The sequence below is a fragment of the Podarcis erhardii genome, assembly GCF_964252035.2.
Source record: "Podarcis erhardii genome assembly, chromosome: 2".
NCBI classification, from domain to species: domain Eukaryota; kingdom Metazoa; phylum Chordata; class Lepidosauria; order Squamata; family Lacertidae; genus Podarcis; species Podarcis erhardii.
This window is the reverse complement of record NC_138498.1, coordinates 120,687,615-120,706,720: the sequence shown is the minus strand read 5'-3', so window position 1 is coordinate 120,706,720 and position 19,106 is coordinate 120,687,615. Positions and strand designations below refer to the sequence as shown.

General features: G+C 45.6%; 1 protein-coding gene across 2 annotated transcripts; it reads right to left on the bottom strand.

Annotated features, from left to right (window-relative positions):
* Positions 1-1,237: 1,237 nt before the first annotated feature.
* LOC309336670 (uncharacterized protein) lies at positions 1,238-17,450 on the bottom strand. Of its 2 annotated transcripts, none has more exons than XM_081852813.1 (3): positions 17,327-17,450; positions 7,137-7,265; positions 1,238-5,048 (listed from the first exon to the last, which is right to left on the bottom strand). In XM_081852813.1, exons 2-3 carry the CDS (start codon positions 7,252-7,254, stop codon positions 3,112-3,114), a joined length of 2,055 nt encoding a protein of 684 aa, XP_081708939.1. In that variant the 5' UTR covers positions 7,255-7,265; positions 17,327-17,450; the 3' UTR covers positions 1,238-3,111. The 2 variants fall into 2 exon arrangements, with proteins under 2 accessions (XP_081708939.1, XP_081708940.1); XM_081852814.1 differs by having other exon boundaries at positions 1,238-5,045.
* Between the last annotated feature and the right edge of the window lie 1,656 nt (positions 17,451-19,106).

The window sequence follows — 19,106 nt, the reverse complement described above, 5'->3', positions numbered from 1 at the left end:
CACATACATCCCCCCCATATTTCTCTCACATACAGCTCCTTCCACTCGGACATCATAATCATTATTATCATATTTATTAAATTTGTTTATCACCCTATATCCTCAGGGTGGTTACCACCTAAAAGCACAAAAAGCACAGCATGAAAACACAAATTATGTAATAAAAACTAAAACAAGCCAAACAATTATACAAGTTCTCACACATTCCTCCTCCTTTCCTTCTTACACTTCTTTTTCACATACATTCCTCCTCCTTTCTCACACTCTATCTCCCTCCTCTTTTTCACACATTCTTCCTTCCCTCACTTTTCCACACACATTCCTCACACACCTTTCCTACCTTCTCTCTCTTTCTCACACATTTCTTTCTCCCCCCTCTCTCTTCCTCTTTCTTCCCCCTCTCTCACACAGACACAACCTCCTTCCTTTCCCTCTCTTTCTCACATTCCTTTCATCCCTCTCTCTGACACAACCTCCTTCCTTTTCTCTTTCTTTCACATTCCTTTCTTGCCTTATTCCTCCATTCTCTCTCTCTCTCTCTCTCTCTCTCTCTCTCTCTCTCTTTCTCTCTTTCTTCCCTCTCTCACACAGACAGAACCTCCTCCCTTTTCTCACTCTTTCTGACACAAGCTAGTCAATTATACTAAGCCCCATCTCCACCCACTGCTATTTGGGGACTTTGAGATCGGTGGGTAGAAAATCTTGAAAATTGGACAAAATGACAGGAAGGATTCGAAACCTGGGGGACCAGAGATTTACAGGAGACTGGAAGAAGTATATGAATTATTTGAAGAGCAACTGTAATCAACAAATTATGCTAGTAGGACTACAAGAAGTTTTGTAAGGAGAAATATACAAAGTGTTACAAAGTAGAAAAAGATAGAGATATTGGTTATGTGTTTGAAATGTAATAGGGAAGATAAGAAATGCATACTGAGAGTTTAGATTGGAAAATTTCCAAAATTGATGGAAGTAAAAAAACTGAATAAGATGTAAAAGTATGTTTAATTACTGTTGAAAATGGTAATGTTAAAAATACTACCGGTAATAAAAAATTATATATATATAAAAAAGAAAATCTTGAGAAACTCCAGGCCAGATTTGACACCTTGGTTGCCCCTATGTGATTCTATGACTCCTTCAGGAGGAAGGGCTGGGTATAAATTAAAGCAATAAAAATACAATATTGAGCCTGTCCTTTCACAGGCTGCCCAGGAGAGAAGTGTACAACGGCCAGTTTTCTGTTTACTTATTTATTCTTCCCACTTATTAGTCGCCCGATAACAGATATTTTTCAAGCCAACATACAGTAATAGTGTAAAACAATTTTTTAAATGCAAGCAGGTACAACAATGCCAACAATAAAATCCAACCCAGCGTAAAAACGCACAAGGGAGCCACCCGCAACCCCTCCAGGACTCAACACCCCCCTACAAAAGCTAAAAAGCAATAACTAAATTGCCATCGATCTCCGGACACTAAAGTAATATATGTTACATTACGGTAAAATAATATCGAATGACGTTAATAGGCTTGGGGGGAATAAAAAAGAGATCTTGCCTGACACCAAAATATGTATAAGTAGGGAACAAGGAGAGGGATTTACAAATTGAGTTACGTGGGTGACTGTCCAAATATTTGTCACATCTCCTTCTCTGCTATGAAGGTGTAAAAAGGTATTTTTTGCGTGTTGATAGGGTCACTACAAAGTTTGGTCACCAGATGACAAAAGAGTTAAGTTTTATCTGAGTGGAGTGGATGTTTCCTAGGTCTGTTCTCTTATTGCTGGAGAAAGTCAGTAAGGTTTTTGTCTTGCTTTCTGACCACTTTCTCCTCTCAGCCTTCTATGACAAAGAGTCCCCAAGACAGTTTTTATTCTGTTTATCACGAGATAGAAATTCCCCTCAGGATTTTCCTCTCCATTGATAGAGGCTTCCAGGGCACAGTCATAAGATGGCTTCTATTTTTTCTTTTTTTGTCACGTGACAGAAATTCCTCTCAGGATTTTTCCTCTCCATAAGACAGAGCCACCAAGAGTTTCTATACTTTTTGTTACGTGACTAGGGATGCCATATTTCAAAAGGCGAAAATTCGAAAACAAAAGTTGTTGAGGTTGGTTTTTTGTTTTTGTTTTTTTGCCAAAGTTTTTAGTTTTGCCCAAAATTTTGCTGAAAGAGTTTTTGTGCTATTTTTAAGGAAGATCGCCAAAAACGGCACTGTTGCCATCCATCCAGATTCTCCCAGACATTTCACCATATACATGACAGAAATTCCCCTCAGGATTTTCACTCTCCATTTATGGGGTCTTCCAGAACACAAATTAACCAAGACAGTTTTTATTCTTTTCACATGACAGAAATTCCCTGAAGGGTATTTTTCTCTCCGTTGATGGAAACACAGATACATCTAGCCAAACACATGCTGACTAGGATTTGGTCTGCAAACGCAGCACCACCTATGTCCACCTCACAAGTCAGTCTTTCCTGTCAAAAGTTCAGCCGACAGTAAAACTATTAGTCTTAAAAGTGATGTATTCATCTGCCATTTTCTCCGCAAGAGGTGAATAAGTCTCTTCTTCTGTCACACATTCTTATATCTGAAGGGTGACCAGCTCCTCGAATGACGCACAGAAACACCTAGCAAAAACAGTATTTTCTAAAAGAGTCATGTGGAAGACAAAGGACCAGAGATATGAAAGTGACTTCCATACAACGACAGGCAGCAGAGGAACATAGCAGCGTTCATACATCACAGAAGTTTGCTTGGTGGCGGCCTAACATGAAAGTACTATTTCTTAGATTGCACGATAGGAAATATATAAGCTTAAAAAACAACAACATAAGATTAGGAGACCTTCTTCCCTCTGCAGTACACCTTCAAGGAATCAGGACGTCTGTAGTGCCTGGAAGAATTGCCAGATTTTATGATTGTGCAGGCGAGAATTCATTAAAATCTAGGCAACTGAAGAGGAGACTCTGCAATTCCGGAAGCTCTTTCTTTGCTACAATCATTTTCATGATTTCTGATTAGCTGTGAACTGATCCGTTGCAGAAGCTGCAGTATATATATAAATTTCCCACAACGTGAATAATTCCTGGAGCCCGACAAGGCTTATTGCATGACAACCGCTCCACTGTTTTCATCGGTGCAGTGGATCATCTCCTCCTTGAATTCTTTGATGTCTAGGAAGTTCTGAGCGCTGGCCGAAGCTCTTTCAAAACTCCAAGCGCTGAAATGGTTCTCGGTGTGAACCCGCTGGTGTCTTATAAGGAGTGTGCTTGAGGTGAAGTTTTTCCCGCACTCCAAGCATTTGAACGGCTTCTCCCCGGTGTGGCTTCTCTGATGTTTGTTGAGCAGCGAGCTCTCGCGGAAGCTTTTCCCGCACTGCTGGCATTTGAACGGCTTCTCCGCCGTGTGGGTTCTCTCGTGTCTAATAAGGAGCGTGCTCCAAGTGAAGCTCTTCCCGCACTCCAGGCATTTGAAGGGTTTGTCTCCCGTGTGGGTTCTCACGTGAGAGATGAGGATGGAGTTGTGGCTGAAGCTTTTGCCGCATTCCATGCACTTGAAGGGCTTCTCGCCGGTGTGCGTCCTCTCGTGGCAGGTGAGGTGTATGTGCTGGCGGAAGCTCCGGCCGCACTCCAGGCATTTGAAGGGCTTCTCTCCCGTGTGGATCCGCTTGTGGGAGGTGAGGTGGATGAGCTGGCGGAACCTCTTCCCGCACTCGGGACACTTGAACGGCTTCTGCCCGGTGTGCATCCCTTGGTGCGCAGTAAGGATCCCGCTCTGGCTGAAGCACTTCCCGCACTCCAGGCACTGATACGGCTTCTCCCCGGTGTGGGTTCTCTGATGTGAAGTAAGGCTCCTGCTCTGGCTGAAGCTCTTCCCGCACACTGGACACTTATACGGTCTCTCCCCCGTGTGGCTGACTTGGTGTCTGATGAGGTTGGTGCTGTCACTGAATTCCTTCCCGCACTCCAAGCACTTGAACGGTTTCTCTCCCGTGTGGGTTCTCTCGTGTCGGATAAGTTCTGAGCTCCGGCTGAAGCTCTTCCCGCAAACCTGGCACCTGAAGGGCTTTTCCCCTGTGTGAGTCCTTTCATGTCGAATGAGTTCCGCGCTGTGGCCAAAGCTCTTCCCGCACAGCAGGCAGTTAAACGGCTTCTCTCCAGTGTGGATTCTTTCGTGTCTGATAAGGTGGGAGCTCTGGCTGAAGCTCTTCCCACACTCCCGGCATTTGAACGGTTTCTCTCCGGTGTGCGTTCTTTCGTGGGAAGTAAGGTGGATCTGCTGGCGGAAGCTCTTCCCGCACTGCTGACATTTAAAGGGCTTCTCCCCGGTGTGGGTTCTTTCGTGGGAGGTGAGGTGGATCTGCTGGCGAAAGCTCTTCCCACACTCCAGACACTTGAATGGTTTCTGTCCTGTGTGCATTCCCTGGTGTGCGGTAAGGATCCCACTCTGACTGAAGCACTTTCCACACTCCAGGCACTGATATGGTTTCTCCCCGGTGTGGCTTCTCTGATGTGAAGTAAGAATCCCAGCCTGGCTGAAACACTTTCCGCACTCCAGGCATTTATAAGGCTTCTCTCCCGTGTGACTCCTCTGATGTGAAGTAAGGTTTCTGCTCTGAGTGAAGCTTTTCCCGCACTCCAGGCATTTGAAAGGTTTCTCTCCTGTGTGGATCCTTTTATGTCGAATAAGCTCTGAGTTGCGCTTGAAGCTCTTTCCGCAGTCCAGGCATTTATACGGCTTGTCTCCTGTCTGGGTTTTCCAACGCATTTGAAGGCCTGGTGCATCGTTAAAGCTTTCCGAATACGCCGGGCACTCATTCCTTCTTCCTCCTTTATGTTTTCCTGGATGGGCTGGGATTTCAAAGAAGCCGCTGTTCAGACAACCAATAGTTTCACCCCAATCCTGATCTGCCTCGCTTCCTGCCTGCATCTTTATCCCATCTTGATTCCCAAGGTTCTCGACCATAGCTGGAAATGTAATGCTTTCCTCCAACGCCTGATGGGCTTCCTCATCACTTTCTCTCTTCCACACATGCCCTGCTGAAATAAAAGAGAAATGTGATGTGAGGGAAAAGAAGAAAAATCAATTACAGAATACAACAGCTGCCCCAAACTTTCTACCATTTTGCCTCTCCTTGTAAACCAACAGTAACCCCTACCTAGTCAACAACTTCAGACCTTGGCATTCTTCAGACATTTGGCCTGCCGTTGCTATTATTAAAGGGACCCCTGACCATTAGGTCCAGTCATGGCCGACTGGGGTTGCGGCACTCATCTCGCTTTATTTGCCGAGGGAGCCGGCGTACAGCTTCCGGGTTATGTGGCCAGCATGACTAAGCCGCTTCTGGTGAACCAGAGCAGTGCACGGAAATGCCGTTTACCTTCCCGCCGGAGTGGTACCTATTTATCTACTTGCACTTTGACGTGCTTTCGAACTGCAAGGTTGGCAGGAGCAGGGACCGAGCAACAGGAGCTCACCCCGTCATGGGAATTCGAACTACTGACCTTCTGATCAGCAAGTCCTAGGCTCTGTGGTTTATCCCACTGCGCCACCCGCGTCCCTGTTGCTATTATTACTTTAGTTATTATTAACATTGATTTATTAATAACCTTCTAAACCACCATCTCAAAGTGATTTACACAATTAAAAACTCAGAAACAGTAATGAGTTTTTAACTGTGTAAATCACTTTGTGGTGCTTGTTTAGAAAGTGATTACAGTGGTACCTTGGGTTAAGTACTTAATTCGTTCCGGAGATCTGTTCTTAACCTGAAACTGTTCTTAACCTGAAGCACCACTTTAGCTAATGGGGACTCCTGCTGCTGCTGCGCCGCTGGAGCACGATTTCTGTTCTCATCCTGAAGCAAAGTTCTTAACCTGAAGCACTATTTCTGGGTTAGCGGAGTCTGTAACCTGAAGTGTATGTAACCTGAAGCGTATGTAACCCGAGGTACCACTGTATTCAGTTATTTGAAGTTCCACAGATCACTCTCCTTCTCAGGCTGAGAGGGAAAATGGCGAAAACAGGATATTTATTGGGACATTGTGATTTTTGCAGCTGCTGTTAAAGTTGCAAAACAACGAAGCAAGGGGCGGAGGAATGGAGAACTTCTGAAACAACAGTGGGATGTTAGCTCCGCCCAAAGCAGGATGGAGAACAGCAACAACCGGGAAAAGATAGACTAAACATTTTACAAGGAGAGGAAGAAATATCACGGGCAGAATAATTGCCACACACAGGAAGAACCAGGATATGGTTGAATGCTTCACCTGTAGATTTATAAATCCCTTAATGTGTCAATACGAACGGAAGTCGTTAATATTGCAGATGTTTTATAAGGGATTGATATTTTGACAGGAGTGTAGTTGAAATTAATAAGATTTTGGAATGCAGAAATAAAGTAAATCATCAAACCATCAATTCTAGCACACGGGGGGGCCACCTAAATTTTATAATTTGGCATCTGAATTATTGGTATTAGTAACTGCATTATAATTTGGCATTATTAAAGGTAAAGGGACCCCAGATCATTAGGTTCAGTTGTGGCCGACTCTGGGGTTGCGGCACTCATCTCGCTTTATTGGCTGAGGGAGCCAGCGTACAGCTTCCGGGTCATGTAGCCAGCATGACTAAGCCGCTTCTGGCGAACCAGAGCAGCGCATGGAAACGCTGTTTACCTTCCCGCCGGAGCGGTACCTATTTATCTACTTGCACTTTGATGTGCTTTTGAACTGCTAGGTTGGCAGGAGCAGGGACTGAGCAACGGGAGCTCAACCCGTCGTGGGGATTTGAACCGCCAACCTTCTGATCGGCAAGCCCTAGGCTCTGTGGTTTAACCCACAACATCATCCGAGGCTATTATTGGATTATTGTAATTAAAAACTAATAAAAATTATTTTCAAAACAACAACTCAGAAACAACTAAAACACTTAAAACAAGATATTATTATTAACGTATTATGGTGTGCGAAACTCATATTCTGTTTTTTAGGATACCGTTTTATTGTTTTTTCATATTTTTGAATGCCATTTAGGGATCTTTAAAACACACAGAGCAGTTTAGATGTGCTTTAAAACAAAGAAACAAATTTAGAATGGAGCTCTATCCAATTTTGAATGGAACTCACATTCATCGACCACATTCTGGAGAGCCAGGCTTGTGTGGGATCGTCCGGTGGAAGCCATGAACATTTCTTCGAACCTGGGGCTTTCCTCTTGGATATGCTGTGCCGTGATCTCTGCCATGTTCCTGTCATCTTTGCGGGAGCAGGTAGAGAAAAAAGAAAGAATGAGAATCGTAAAACTTCAGTCCTAGATACAGCAAGATAGGAAGATCCACAGGAAAAGGAGTCGGTGAAAACTCGTGATTTGTTTGGAGGCAAACAAGACATAAAACCAGGGTTTGGATATAACGCTAAGGCATAAGGCTAAGGCATAAGGATATAGCTCCTGGCAGCAAACTACCAGCAAGGGAAAAGCAAAGCACCTGCAAATTTCATCAACTTGCTCTCAGCAGTGCTCACATTAATGTTAAACCATTGTTTAACTATGGTTGAACATGATATATAAGCAAGGCCATCAGCGGTTTTCGCTTTCATCTCCGAGCTTGCAGTTTGGGAAAAGAATTCAAAGCCCCAAATGTCACTTTGTTCCTTCTTTCTTTCTACGTTATGAAAACCAATGTTCCCATATACACCACGATTTACAACAGCGTACAGTGGTGCCTCGCAAGACGAAATTAATCCGTTCCGCGAGTCTCTTCGTCTAGCGGTTTTTTCATCTTGCGAAACAAGCCCATTGACGGCTTAGCGGATTAGCGCTATTAGCGGCTTTTAGCGGCTTTTAGTGGCTTATCGGATCAGCTGATAAGCGGCTTAGCGGCTTAGAAAAAGGGGGGGAAAGGGGAAAAAAACCGCAGGAACTTGCAAGACATTTTCGTCTTGCGAAGCAAGCCCATAGGAAATTCGTTTTGCAAAGCACCTCCAAAACGGAAAACCCTTTCGTCTAGCGGGTTTTCCGTCTTGCGAGGCATTCGTCTTGCGGGGCACCACTGTACATCTACAAAACACGTTCTTACTAAGCTGGTTTGACATCAACTGATAGGAAGTGCCTACAGAGGGTGGTGAATACAGCACAAGGTATTATGGGCTGTCCCGTGAATCCACTGGATGAAATAGCGGAAGAACGTTGCCTCAGGAGAGTGAGGAAAATTCTCAAGGATGATTCACACCCTGGCTGGCACTTTCTTGATCTCCTGCCCTCGGGCAGAAGATATAGAAGCATGACTAGTCGCACCAACAGGGTAAAGAACAGCCTCTATCCGTGGGCTGTTAGGCTGCTGAATGAAAAGATAACAACAGGGCAACTGACTTTCAGGTTTGGTGGGTGTGCGTCAGTAAACGAGGGAATTAAGACTAAGAGAGCTGAGTGGGGGGTGCTCGTGTAATCTCACTGTATACAAGTTGTACAAGTGTCAATAAAATATTTCAATTTCAATTTCAATCGCTGCCTCTTGGGGGAGTGAATCCCACAGTTTAGCTGTCTGCTGCGTGAAGAAGTCCTTTGTCAGTCCTGAATCGTCCAACATTCAGTTGGATGTCCCTGTGATGTTAACATATGAGAGTGCTGGTGGTGAATTAGTTAAACAAGTTACCCAATCAGAAACCGGGGGGTGGAGTCAGAGGGACTATAAAACCAGCTCTGGGAGGGGGGAAAGAGGAGTTTGATGGGAGTTGGGTGGTTGGTTGGAGTGGGAGTGAATTGAGATAGAGTCTGTGGGGAGGTTGAGTCAGTGCAGTGAAATAAGTTGAGTGAGGAACAGTTAGGAGCTAGGAAGACAAGTAAATATCTGAGAGGTGGTTTAGTGAGTGAGAGCAGGTAGCGGAATTTATAGGTCTGGATAGGCACCCTATGACTGTAATGGACCGATGCCGTTTATGAAACCACACGCTTGTTAAACTGCAATAAATAAACAGAAGTTTATGTTCCAGTTTAAACCTGACTGGACTCAGTATTGTCCCAGGTAGGGCCTGGGTGGTGGCAGTGAGAAATCAAGTGGTGGCACAGTGATCAATAGACGGTGAAACGTCCGGGGACCCTGTGTGATCGCCACACTCCCAGCGCTATTTTTCTGGGAAGAGAGGTCTCAGAACCCACCATAAACACCTCCCTTTTTCTTTTAGAATGGCACCCACCCGGGGGGTTGCCAGAACTGAGTTCCGGTGAATTCCTCCTGGAAAAAAAGAGAAAAGCTCCGAATGTCCCCAAGTTCCAGTGTTATGAGAGAGAGACAAACTCCCCCCCCCCCGCCATCCACTTTCTCCAGCTTCGCTGACCTACCCCTAGTTCCATCATTCGATGTTAAGAGGCAGAAAAGCTTTCTATCTGCTTTCTCCATCATCATGGATAACTTGACATATCTCTGTCGTCAGGCCCCTTTATTCACAATTTTTCTACTCTTAAGTAGCTGCCCCCCCCTCACAAAAAAATATTTCCACATACAGTGGACACACCGGGTTGCGAACGTGATCCTGCAGTGGTACGTCTGGGCATGCACGGGTTGCAATTTGGCACTCCTGCACATGCGCAAAGTGTGATTTAATGCTTCTGCGCATTTGTGACCGCCGAAACTCAGAAGTAACCCATTCCGGTACTTCTGGGTTTCGGCAGTCCGTAACCCGAAAAAATGCAACCTGAATTGTTTGTAACCCGAGGTACGACTGTAGATGAATTACTCCAGCCCCCCAGTTGTGAAACTGCTGTGTGAAATTGTAGTCTTTAAAAGCTATGGGCCACCCCGCATGGCACAATGAGAAAGGTTAGAGAAACGTGCTTTTAATGCAGAGACGGGGAATTTGCAACCCTGCAAATACCGTTGGGACTCCCATTGGCCAAACCGAATTCCCAGCCAGCATGGCTGATAATCAAGGAATTATGGGAGTGGGGCGCCATCATCTCCAGCTCCTCCCCCATCCATCCCACTTTCGAGAAAAGAAGTCTTAATAAATGTTCTGCTTCTGAACTTCCCGTAGGGACCTGGTTGGTTCAACTGGCTGCTGGACTAATCTGGATTAGGAGCCGAGATTGGCTTGATCCAGCAGGTTCTAAAAACGAAGACGGCAGGATTCTTTTCACACACTGCTTTTATTTTGTGTTCCCGTTTCTTGTGAGGAAAAAAATGCTTTTTGGAAACCATTATGGATGTTGCATTTGATCTAGACCAGGGTTTCCCCAAACTTGGGTCTCCAGCTGCTTTTGGACTAATAATAATAATAATAATAATAATAATAATAATAATAATAATAATTGTATTTATACCCCGCGCTCCCCAGCCAGAGCCGAGCTCAGGGCGGCTAACACCAATAAAATGTCAGTAAAAACATAGTAAGAAAAAAGAAAAAGAAAAAAGCAATTAAAAACACAGGTTAAAATGCAATTTAAAATGCAGCCTCATTTTAAAAGTCAAAACCATAAGGGGAGGGAAACGTAAGGGTCAGACCAAGCCCAAACCAAAGGCCAGGCGGAACAGCTCTGTCTTGCAGGCCCTGTGGAAAGTTGTCAAGTCCCGTAGGGCCCTAGTCTCTTGTGACAGAGCATTCCACCAAGTTGGGGCCAGTACTGAAAAGGCCCTGGCCCTAGTTGAGACCAACCTAACCACCTTGTGACTTGGGACCTCCAAAATGCTTAGCTGTCAACGTTTCCCTTTTTTAAAAGGGAAATTCCCTTATTCTGAATAGGATTTCTCGCATGAAAAGGGAAAAGTTGACAGCTATGAAAATGTTGTCATTTCTGGACCTTAAGGTCCTCCGCAAGGCATATCAGGAGAGGCAGTCCCATAGGTATGTGGGTCCGAGGCCGCATAGCAGGAACAGGACTCAGGGATGATGGGAAGCGTAGTCCCAAAACAGCAGGAGACCCGAGTTTGGGAAACCCTGATCTAGAGTCTCAGCGTCCTTTCCAACTCTGCAATTCTATAATTCTATGACTCCCTCCGCATAGCCCCAGGTATACCTTACGTTCTTAAGAATGCCAATTGTTGGTAATCATAAATAGGAAGTGTGTTGCGATTTCGGGCGTCCCATTCAGGCATCTGGCTGGCAACCAGGATACTGGCTTAGAAAGGTTCCCTTTGGCCTGGTCTTCTTTTTTTCTGCTTATGTGCTTAATCTCCTCACCATAGCTGTCAACTTTTACCTTTTCTTGCGAGGAATCCTATTTGGTGCTGACCTTTAAAGCCCTAAACGGCCTCGGCCGTACCTGAAGGAGCGTCTCCACCCCCATCGTTCTGCCCGGACGCTGAGGTCCAGTGCCGAGGGCCTTCTGGCGGTTCCCTCATTGCGAGAAGCAAAGCTACAGGGAACCAGGCAGAGGGCCTTCTCGGTGGTGGCACCCACCCTGTGGAACGCCCTTCCAGCAGATGTCAAAGCGATAAACAACTACCTGACATTCAGAAGACATCTTAAGGCAGCCCTGTTCAGGGAAGTTTTTAACGTGTGATATTTGACTGTATTTTTGGTTTCTATGGAAGCCGCCCAGAGTGGCTGGGGAGGCCCAGCCAGATGGGCAGGGAATAAATTATTATTATTATTATTATTATTATTATTATTATTATTATTATTATTAGGAAACGTTGACAGCTATGCTCCTCGCCTAGGTTCTCCCATGCAGTTTGAACACATCAACATCATTCATTTAAACCACATGGTTTCCCCACAAAGGATCCTGGGAACTGTAGTTTATTAAGAGTGCTGGGAATTGTAGCTCCATGAGCGGGAAAACTAGAGGCATCGGAACTGGCTATTCGGGATAACGTGAGGTGCGTTTTGTATGTGCTATCGTTTCCTGTGCTGTCTCCTTTTTAAAAAAAAAATTAATTTCTCAGATATACAGAACACCTTGCAATGCTAAAATTTAATATATAATAAACAACCAAAAGTAATTTTAAATATTTATTGCAATGACTGCTTTTAAATAGTTATGGTGGGTACAATAGGAAGAAACTTTTGAATCACAGCTTGAACTGGGTTTTGATCCTGACGCCTGTTCCCCTGTGAAAATAAGGTTTATACATATTAGTCTAACTTTTTGGGTTAAATTTGCTTTTCATTTCTACCTCAGATGATATGCTTTGCATTTTTAGCTTTGGCCCAACCTGACTTTGTTTTTTGGTTTTTTTATACTTTTTACTGGCAGAAAACAAGTGCTCACAATATTATTTATAATTCTTTTGCTTTGTGCTGTTATTTTATTGCTTATCCTGTTTCAGGAGAAGGTGAATATTGTCTTGTCAAGGGTGTTCAACTTGTCTATAAAATCCAATAAAAGAATATTTTTAAAACAAAATTTACTATAGCATAGTATAGGATTTAATGCATAATATCCGTATCTACCGGTATTTTAGCCAGCAACCTCCATGGGCCACCTCCCAAAATAACTAAAACAACTAAAATATTGGGAGGATATCATAAAATATGGTTGCCATACATTCAGAATTTCCCAGACAATCCATGTCAGCAATGTCGTTTCTGGCGATTTCCATTAAAACAACTTGCCAAAAAAAGCCAACAACTTTTGTGTACGTTTATTCAGGTTAACTTTTTGAAATACGGCAACCCTATCATAAAAGTTGTACATCTTTGCTTTTTAAATCTTGCAAAAAGGGACTGGGATTTTCATGGGATTCTGTGGAACGACCACCATAACTTTGCATTCTTTCAGAAACCAGGGGAAATCTATCATTTTTGCTGGGCTTTTAGCAGCTGATGAGTTAAATCATTTAAAAGCCATTTTTAATTATGCTATCTATGGTAATTGTTTTAATGTTTCTGTTTATTGTATAATGTTTCTATTTATTATGTTTTTTTTAATATTAGGGTGTATGTGTTTTGTGTAAAACAATAGACTCAACACAGTAGCGGTTAGACTGTTGGACTGGGACCTGGGTTCAAATTCTCACTCAGCCATGAAGCTCACTGAATGGCCTGGTCCAGTCACTGCCTGTCAGCCTAACCTACCTCACAGGGTTGTTGTGAGGATAAAATGGAGAGAAGAACCACGTGCATCACCTCAAACTCCTCCAATGTAAAACACAGTAGTAGTAGTAGTAGTAGTAGTAGTAGTAGTAATTTATTATTTATACCCCGCCCATCTGGCTGAGTTTCCCTAGCCAGTTCAGATGTCTTTTAAAGATAAGATAGCTGCTTATTTCCTTCACATCTGATGGGAGGGCGTTCCACAGGGCGGGTGCCACCACCGAGAAGGCCCTCTGCCTGGTTCCCTGTAACTTCACTTCTCGCAGCGAGGGAACCGCCAGAAGGCCCTCGGAGCTGGATCTCAGTGTCCGGGCTGGACGATGGGGGTAGAGATGCTCCTTCAGGTATACTGGGCCAAGGCCGCTTATAATTATTAATATAATAATTAATAATATTAATAATTAAGTATTAATATAACAACAACAACAACAACAACAACAACAAAGAAAAAAAACTGTCCTGTGACTATTTTTGTTGAAAGGCTATATAGTAATCTTTTTAAAAAACAAAAACAAATAAACTAATGTGCTTTCCCTACCTTCCCTCAGTTAAGAAATCCTTGTAATGTACCCTGTTTTATTGGGGCATTCTTGGACTGCAGGAATTATCGCAGATCCATATACCAGTATATATATATATATATATATGCTTTCGTAGATTTTCACGGGTACAGGAATGCAGGTTTTGGTGTCCTCGGGTGTCTTCCCGTGTAAAAGTTGGGGTGTCTAGGCGACGTTTCGACGAGGTCTCACTCGTCATCTTCAGGCTGGTGCTTTCGGCTTCTTGTTACTGGAACAGAGCAGGATCTCAGTGTTTGAGTTCCTATAAATACTGTAGAGGGGGTGTGGTGTATAGCCTCCAATGTTCTGGGCAGAGAGGAAGTTCCCAGGCTAGTGTGCCTTTTCTTCTTTTGTTCCTTAATTACTTGAGAGATATCTTGAGTGATTTCTTGAGTGATATCCTGAGTACCACTTAGGTGGGTCATTAGGTGTGGATTAGTTGTTAAAGTCTTTGTGTCTTGACCTCTTGAACTTTGTGAAGAGTTTTCCTGAGAAGATGGCTGTACTGTACTTAGTTGTGCTCTGGCTTGGCTTCGTGTATAGGGGCGAGCTGTGGTTTTGTGGCTTGTGTCAGCCAGATCTGTGTAGGGATTGCAGGGGGGTGCAGCATCCGGAGGTGCCACCATGGATTGGCTACTGGATGGTGTCTGTAATTCATCTGTGGAGAGGGTCTGGGTTTGGGTCTGGTGTGGTTGATTGGTGTTGGCGTTCTGTGTGCCTCTGGATCTGGTGTCAGTTTTTGTGGGGAGGGCTAATTTCCAGATGTCCGTGTCTCTTTAACACGGAACATCACCACAAGAGAATAATCATGGAAGCCATCGAGATAGAGAAACACCCTCACAACATGAACAAGCGTGACGACACATCCCGCTTGCCAGACATCTGGAAATTAGCCCTCCCCACAAAAACTGACACCAGATCCAGAGGCACACAGAACGCCAACACCAATCAACCACACCAGACCCAAACCCAGACCCTCTCCACAGATGAATTACAGACACCATCCAGTAGCCAATCCATGGTGGCACCTCCGGATGCTGCACCCCCCTGCAATCCCTACACAGATCTGGCTGACACAAGCCACAAAACCACAGCTCGCCCCTATACACGAAGCCAAGCCAGAGCACAACTAAGTACAGTACAGCCATCTTCTCAGGAAAACTCTTCACAAAGTTCAAGAGGTCAAGACACAAAGACTTTAACAACTAATCCACACCTAATGACCCACCTAAGTGGTACTCAGGATATCACTCAAGAAATCACTCAAGATATCTCTCAAGTAATTAAGGAACAAAAGAAGAAAAGGCACACTAGCCTGGGAACTTCCTCTCTGCCCAGAACATTGGAGGCTATACACCACACCCCCTCTACAGTATTTATAGGAACTCAAACACTGAGATCCTGCTCTGTTCCAGTAACAAGAAGCCGAAAGCACCAGCCTGAAGATGACGAGTGAGACCTCGTCGAAACGTCGCCTAGACACCCCAACTTTTACACGGGAAGACACCCGAGGACACCAAAACCTGCATATATATATATATACACACACACACACACACACACACACACACACAAATATAGTTTTATAATTTAGAGTATTCATTTAAACAGCCTTAAAATATCAACGACTTCCCTTCTTCTCTTTCCATGGTTCATTTTGCATACCATAAATCCCTGCATACTTTACATAAACTAAACTGTTCAGTATTCCATTATTACATCCATCAAAACTTGCATTGTTGAACTGATCTTAATGCGGCCAACATTTTCAAACGTACAGAGTCCCCCCCCCCATATATTTAATAAACATTTTCCAATCTTCTTTAAATGTATGGACTATTTCCATATACCACAGAAGTACCGTATTCATAAAGAGATCATGACAGGAGTCTGTAACCAGGAAGCATCCAGATTATGCTCTTAAAAATTTGTAATCTGGGCCAGCCTCCTTTTCTCAAAGTGGCCAAGCAGCTGTCTGTGGCAAACCCACGAGCACAACAAAAAATATCCCCTGCCATGACTTCCAGCAGCTGGCATTCAGAAGAATTACAGTGGTACCTCGGGTTAAGTACTTAATTCGTTCTGGAGGTCCGTTCTTAACCTGAAACTGTTCTTAACCTGAAGCACCACTTTAGCTAATGGGGCCTCCCGCTGCCGCCACGATTTCTGTTCTCATCCTGAAGCAAAGTTCTTAACCTGAAGCACCATTTCTGGGTTAGTGGAGTCTGTATCCTGAAGCGTATGTAACCTGAAGAGTATGTAACCCGAGGTACCACTGTATTACCAATAAAAAGTACTGCCTTGGGCCATGGAGGGGAATCACAGCCCTTAGACCAGGGGTCAGCAAACCTTTTCAGCAGGGGGCCGGTCCACTGTCCCTCAGCCCTTGTGGGGCCGGACTATATACACATTTTTCGCTTTATAAGACGCACCAGACCATAAGATGCACCTAGTTTTTGGAGGAGGAAAACAATAAAAAATAATATTCTGAATCTCAGAACCCAGAACAGCAAGAGGGATCGCTGCGCAGCGATCCCTCTTGCTGTTCTGGCTTCCAGGATAGTTGCGCAGCCTGTATTCGCTCCATAAGACGCACACACACATTTCCTCTTACTTTTTGGGAGGGGAAAAGTGAGTATTATAAAGCAAAAAATACAGTAAATTTTTTTTTGGGGGGGGGATAAATGAATTCCTATGCCCCACAAATAACCCAGAGATGCATTGTTAATAAAAGCACACATTCTACTCATGTAAAAACACACTGATTCCTGGACCGTCCATGGGCCAGATTTAGAAGGCGATTGGGCCGGATCCAGCCCCCGGGCCTTAGTTTGCGTACCCATGCCTTACACCTAGTACCCATTGATAGCCTTCTCCTCCATAAATTTGTCCCTCTGAAAGGTCATCAGGGTTGGCGGCAGGTCCTGCCTCCTGTGGCAGCGAGTTCCATAGGTTAACGACTCACTGCAGGAAGGAGGGCCTTCTTTTAGAGGAGGGTGGGGGGCTTTTCTCTACCCACTTTTCTGCACGCCATGCAGAGCTCTCCCAACCCACTGCCTTTATTTAGGGCAGCTCTCATCCTGGCACCTGACAGCTGCTTTGACCAAGAACTCCCATCACCAGCCCCATTTGTTGTTGTTATTATTACTATTATTATTCTGTGTTAATTATATGCTTAAGGTTGTACATTATATGCAATTATATGCTTAAGGTTGCACACCACCCTGGGATATTTGGATTAAAGAGGGGTATATAAATTGAATAAAATAAGAGCTGTTCGTCTCCCTCGGGAGGTGGTGGCCTCTCCTTCCTTGGAGGTTTTTAAGCAGAGCTTGGATGGCCCATCTGTCTTGGATGCTTGAGCTGATGCACTGCAGGGGGGTCCGACTAGAGGACCCCTGGGGGTCCCTTCCAAGTCTAAGATTCTATGAAACAGCAATAATAGGAGACAAGGAGGAGAAAGGACCTTGTGTGCAGTGAAAGGAGGAGCAACATCAGGTTCTGCTGCACAGACTGAAGGTGGCTGGGTGTCCTTTACTAGTTTATGCTGAGATCTTTGGATGAAGGGCGGTATAGAAATTTAATAAATTAAAAATAATAAATAATACTCCCCATGCTGCATGTTTTTTTTTCCCCCCTCTCTCTCCTTTTCTGCAAAGCCTGGAGCTTTTTTGGGGGCGTTGCAGCCTCTCCTCTTTTTTTTTTTGCACCCGGAGCCAGACTCACCAGATCCCTCCCCAGACACGGAAGATGCAGAACCTGCAGCCGCCTTCCGACGTTCAGACGGGGCTCCAGCTTCCAGGAAAGGTGGGGGGGGGGGTAGGGTAGAGAGTGGGGGGGGGTTAGAGGGGCGTTTGCAGCCGGAAATGGATTTCTCGGGCGCCACTCTAGGACTCCGGGCTCGCTTGATTTAACCCTTTAAGGAGGCAGGCTCCGCGTTCAGACAAAGAAGCTGCATCTAACTCAGGATTGCCGACACGGGCTGGCAGCGGCTCGCGATGGTTTCAGGGATGGGAGACCTTTTCGCAGTCCCGCTTGGAGGGATTGAAGCTCTGGCTTTCCGTGCATACAAAGGAGATCGTGGATTCGGAAGGGGACCCGAGGGTCATCTAGACCAACCCCCCGCAATGCAGGAGTCTCAACTAAAGCATCCATGACAAATGAGCTGGGATAGTTCAGTCAGTATAGCAATAGACTTAATCTCAGGGTTTTGAGTTCGAGCCCCACCAGCGGCGTAGCGTGGGTTGTCAGCACCCGGGGCAAGGCAAGTAATTTGCACCCCCTAACCCGGGGCAAGGCGAGTAATTTGCACCTCCTAACCCGGGGCAAGGTGAGTAATTTGCGCCCCCTAACCCGGGGCAAGGCAAGTAATTTGCGCCCCCTAACCCGGGGCAAGGCAAGTAATTTGCGACCCCTAACCCGGGGCAAGGCAAGTAATTTGCGCCCCCTAACCCGGGGCAAGGCAAGTAATTTGCGCCCCCTAACCCGGGGCAAGGCAAGTAATTTGCGCCCCCTAAACCGGGGCAAGGCAAGTAATTTGCGCCCCCTAAACCGGGGCAAGGCAAGTAATTTGCGCCCCCTAACCCGGGGCAAGGCAAGTAATTTGCACCCACTAACCCGGGGCAAGGCAAGTAATTTGCTCCCCCAAACCCGGGGCAAGGCAAGTAATTTGCGACCCCTAACCCGGGGCAAGGCAAGTAATTTGCACCCCCTAACCCGGGGCAAGGCAAGTAATTTGCGCCCCCTAAACCGGGGCAAGGCAAGTAATTTGCACCCCCTAACCCGGGGCAAGGCGAGTAATTTGCTCCCCCAAACCCGGGGCAAGGCAAGTAATTTGCACCCACTAACCCGGGGCAAGGCAAGTAATTTGCTCCCCCAAACCCGGGGCAAGGCAAGTAATTTGCGCCCCCTAAACCGGGGCAAGGCAAGTAATTTGCACCCCCTAAACCGGGGCAAGGCAAGTAATTTGCGCCCCCTAACCCGGGGCAAGGCAAGTAATTTGCACCCACTAACCCGGGGCAAGGCAAGTAATTTGCTCCCCCAAACCCGGGGCAAGGCAAGTAATTTGCGACCCCTAACCCGGGGCAAGGCAAGTAATTTGCGCCCCCTAAACCGGGGCAAGGCAAGTAATTTGTGCCCCCTAACCCGGGGCAAGGCAAGTAATTTGCACCCCCTAACCCGGGGCAAGGCGAGTAATTTGCACCTCCTAACCCGGGGCAAGGCAAGTAATTTGCGCCCCCTAACCCGGGGCAAGGCAAGTAATTTGCGCCCCCTAACCCGGGGCAAGGCAAGTAATTTGCGACCCCTAACCCGGGGCAAGGCAAGTAATTTGCGCCCCCTAACCCGGGGCAAGGCAAGTAATTTGCGCCCCCTAACCCGGGGCAAGGCAAGTAATTTGCGCCCCCTAAACCGGGGCAAGGCAAGTAATTTGCGCCCCCTAAACCGGGGCAAGGCAAGTAATTTGCGCCCCCTAACCCGGGGCAAGGCAAGTAATTTGCACCCACTA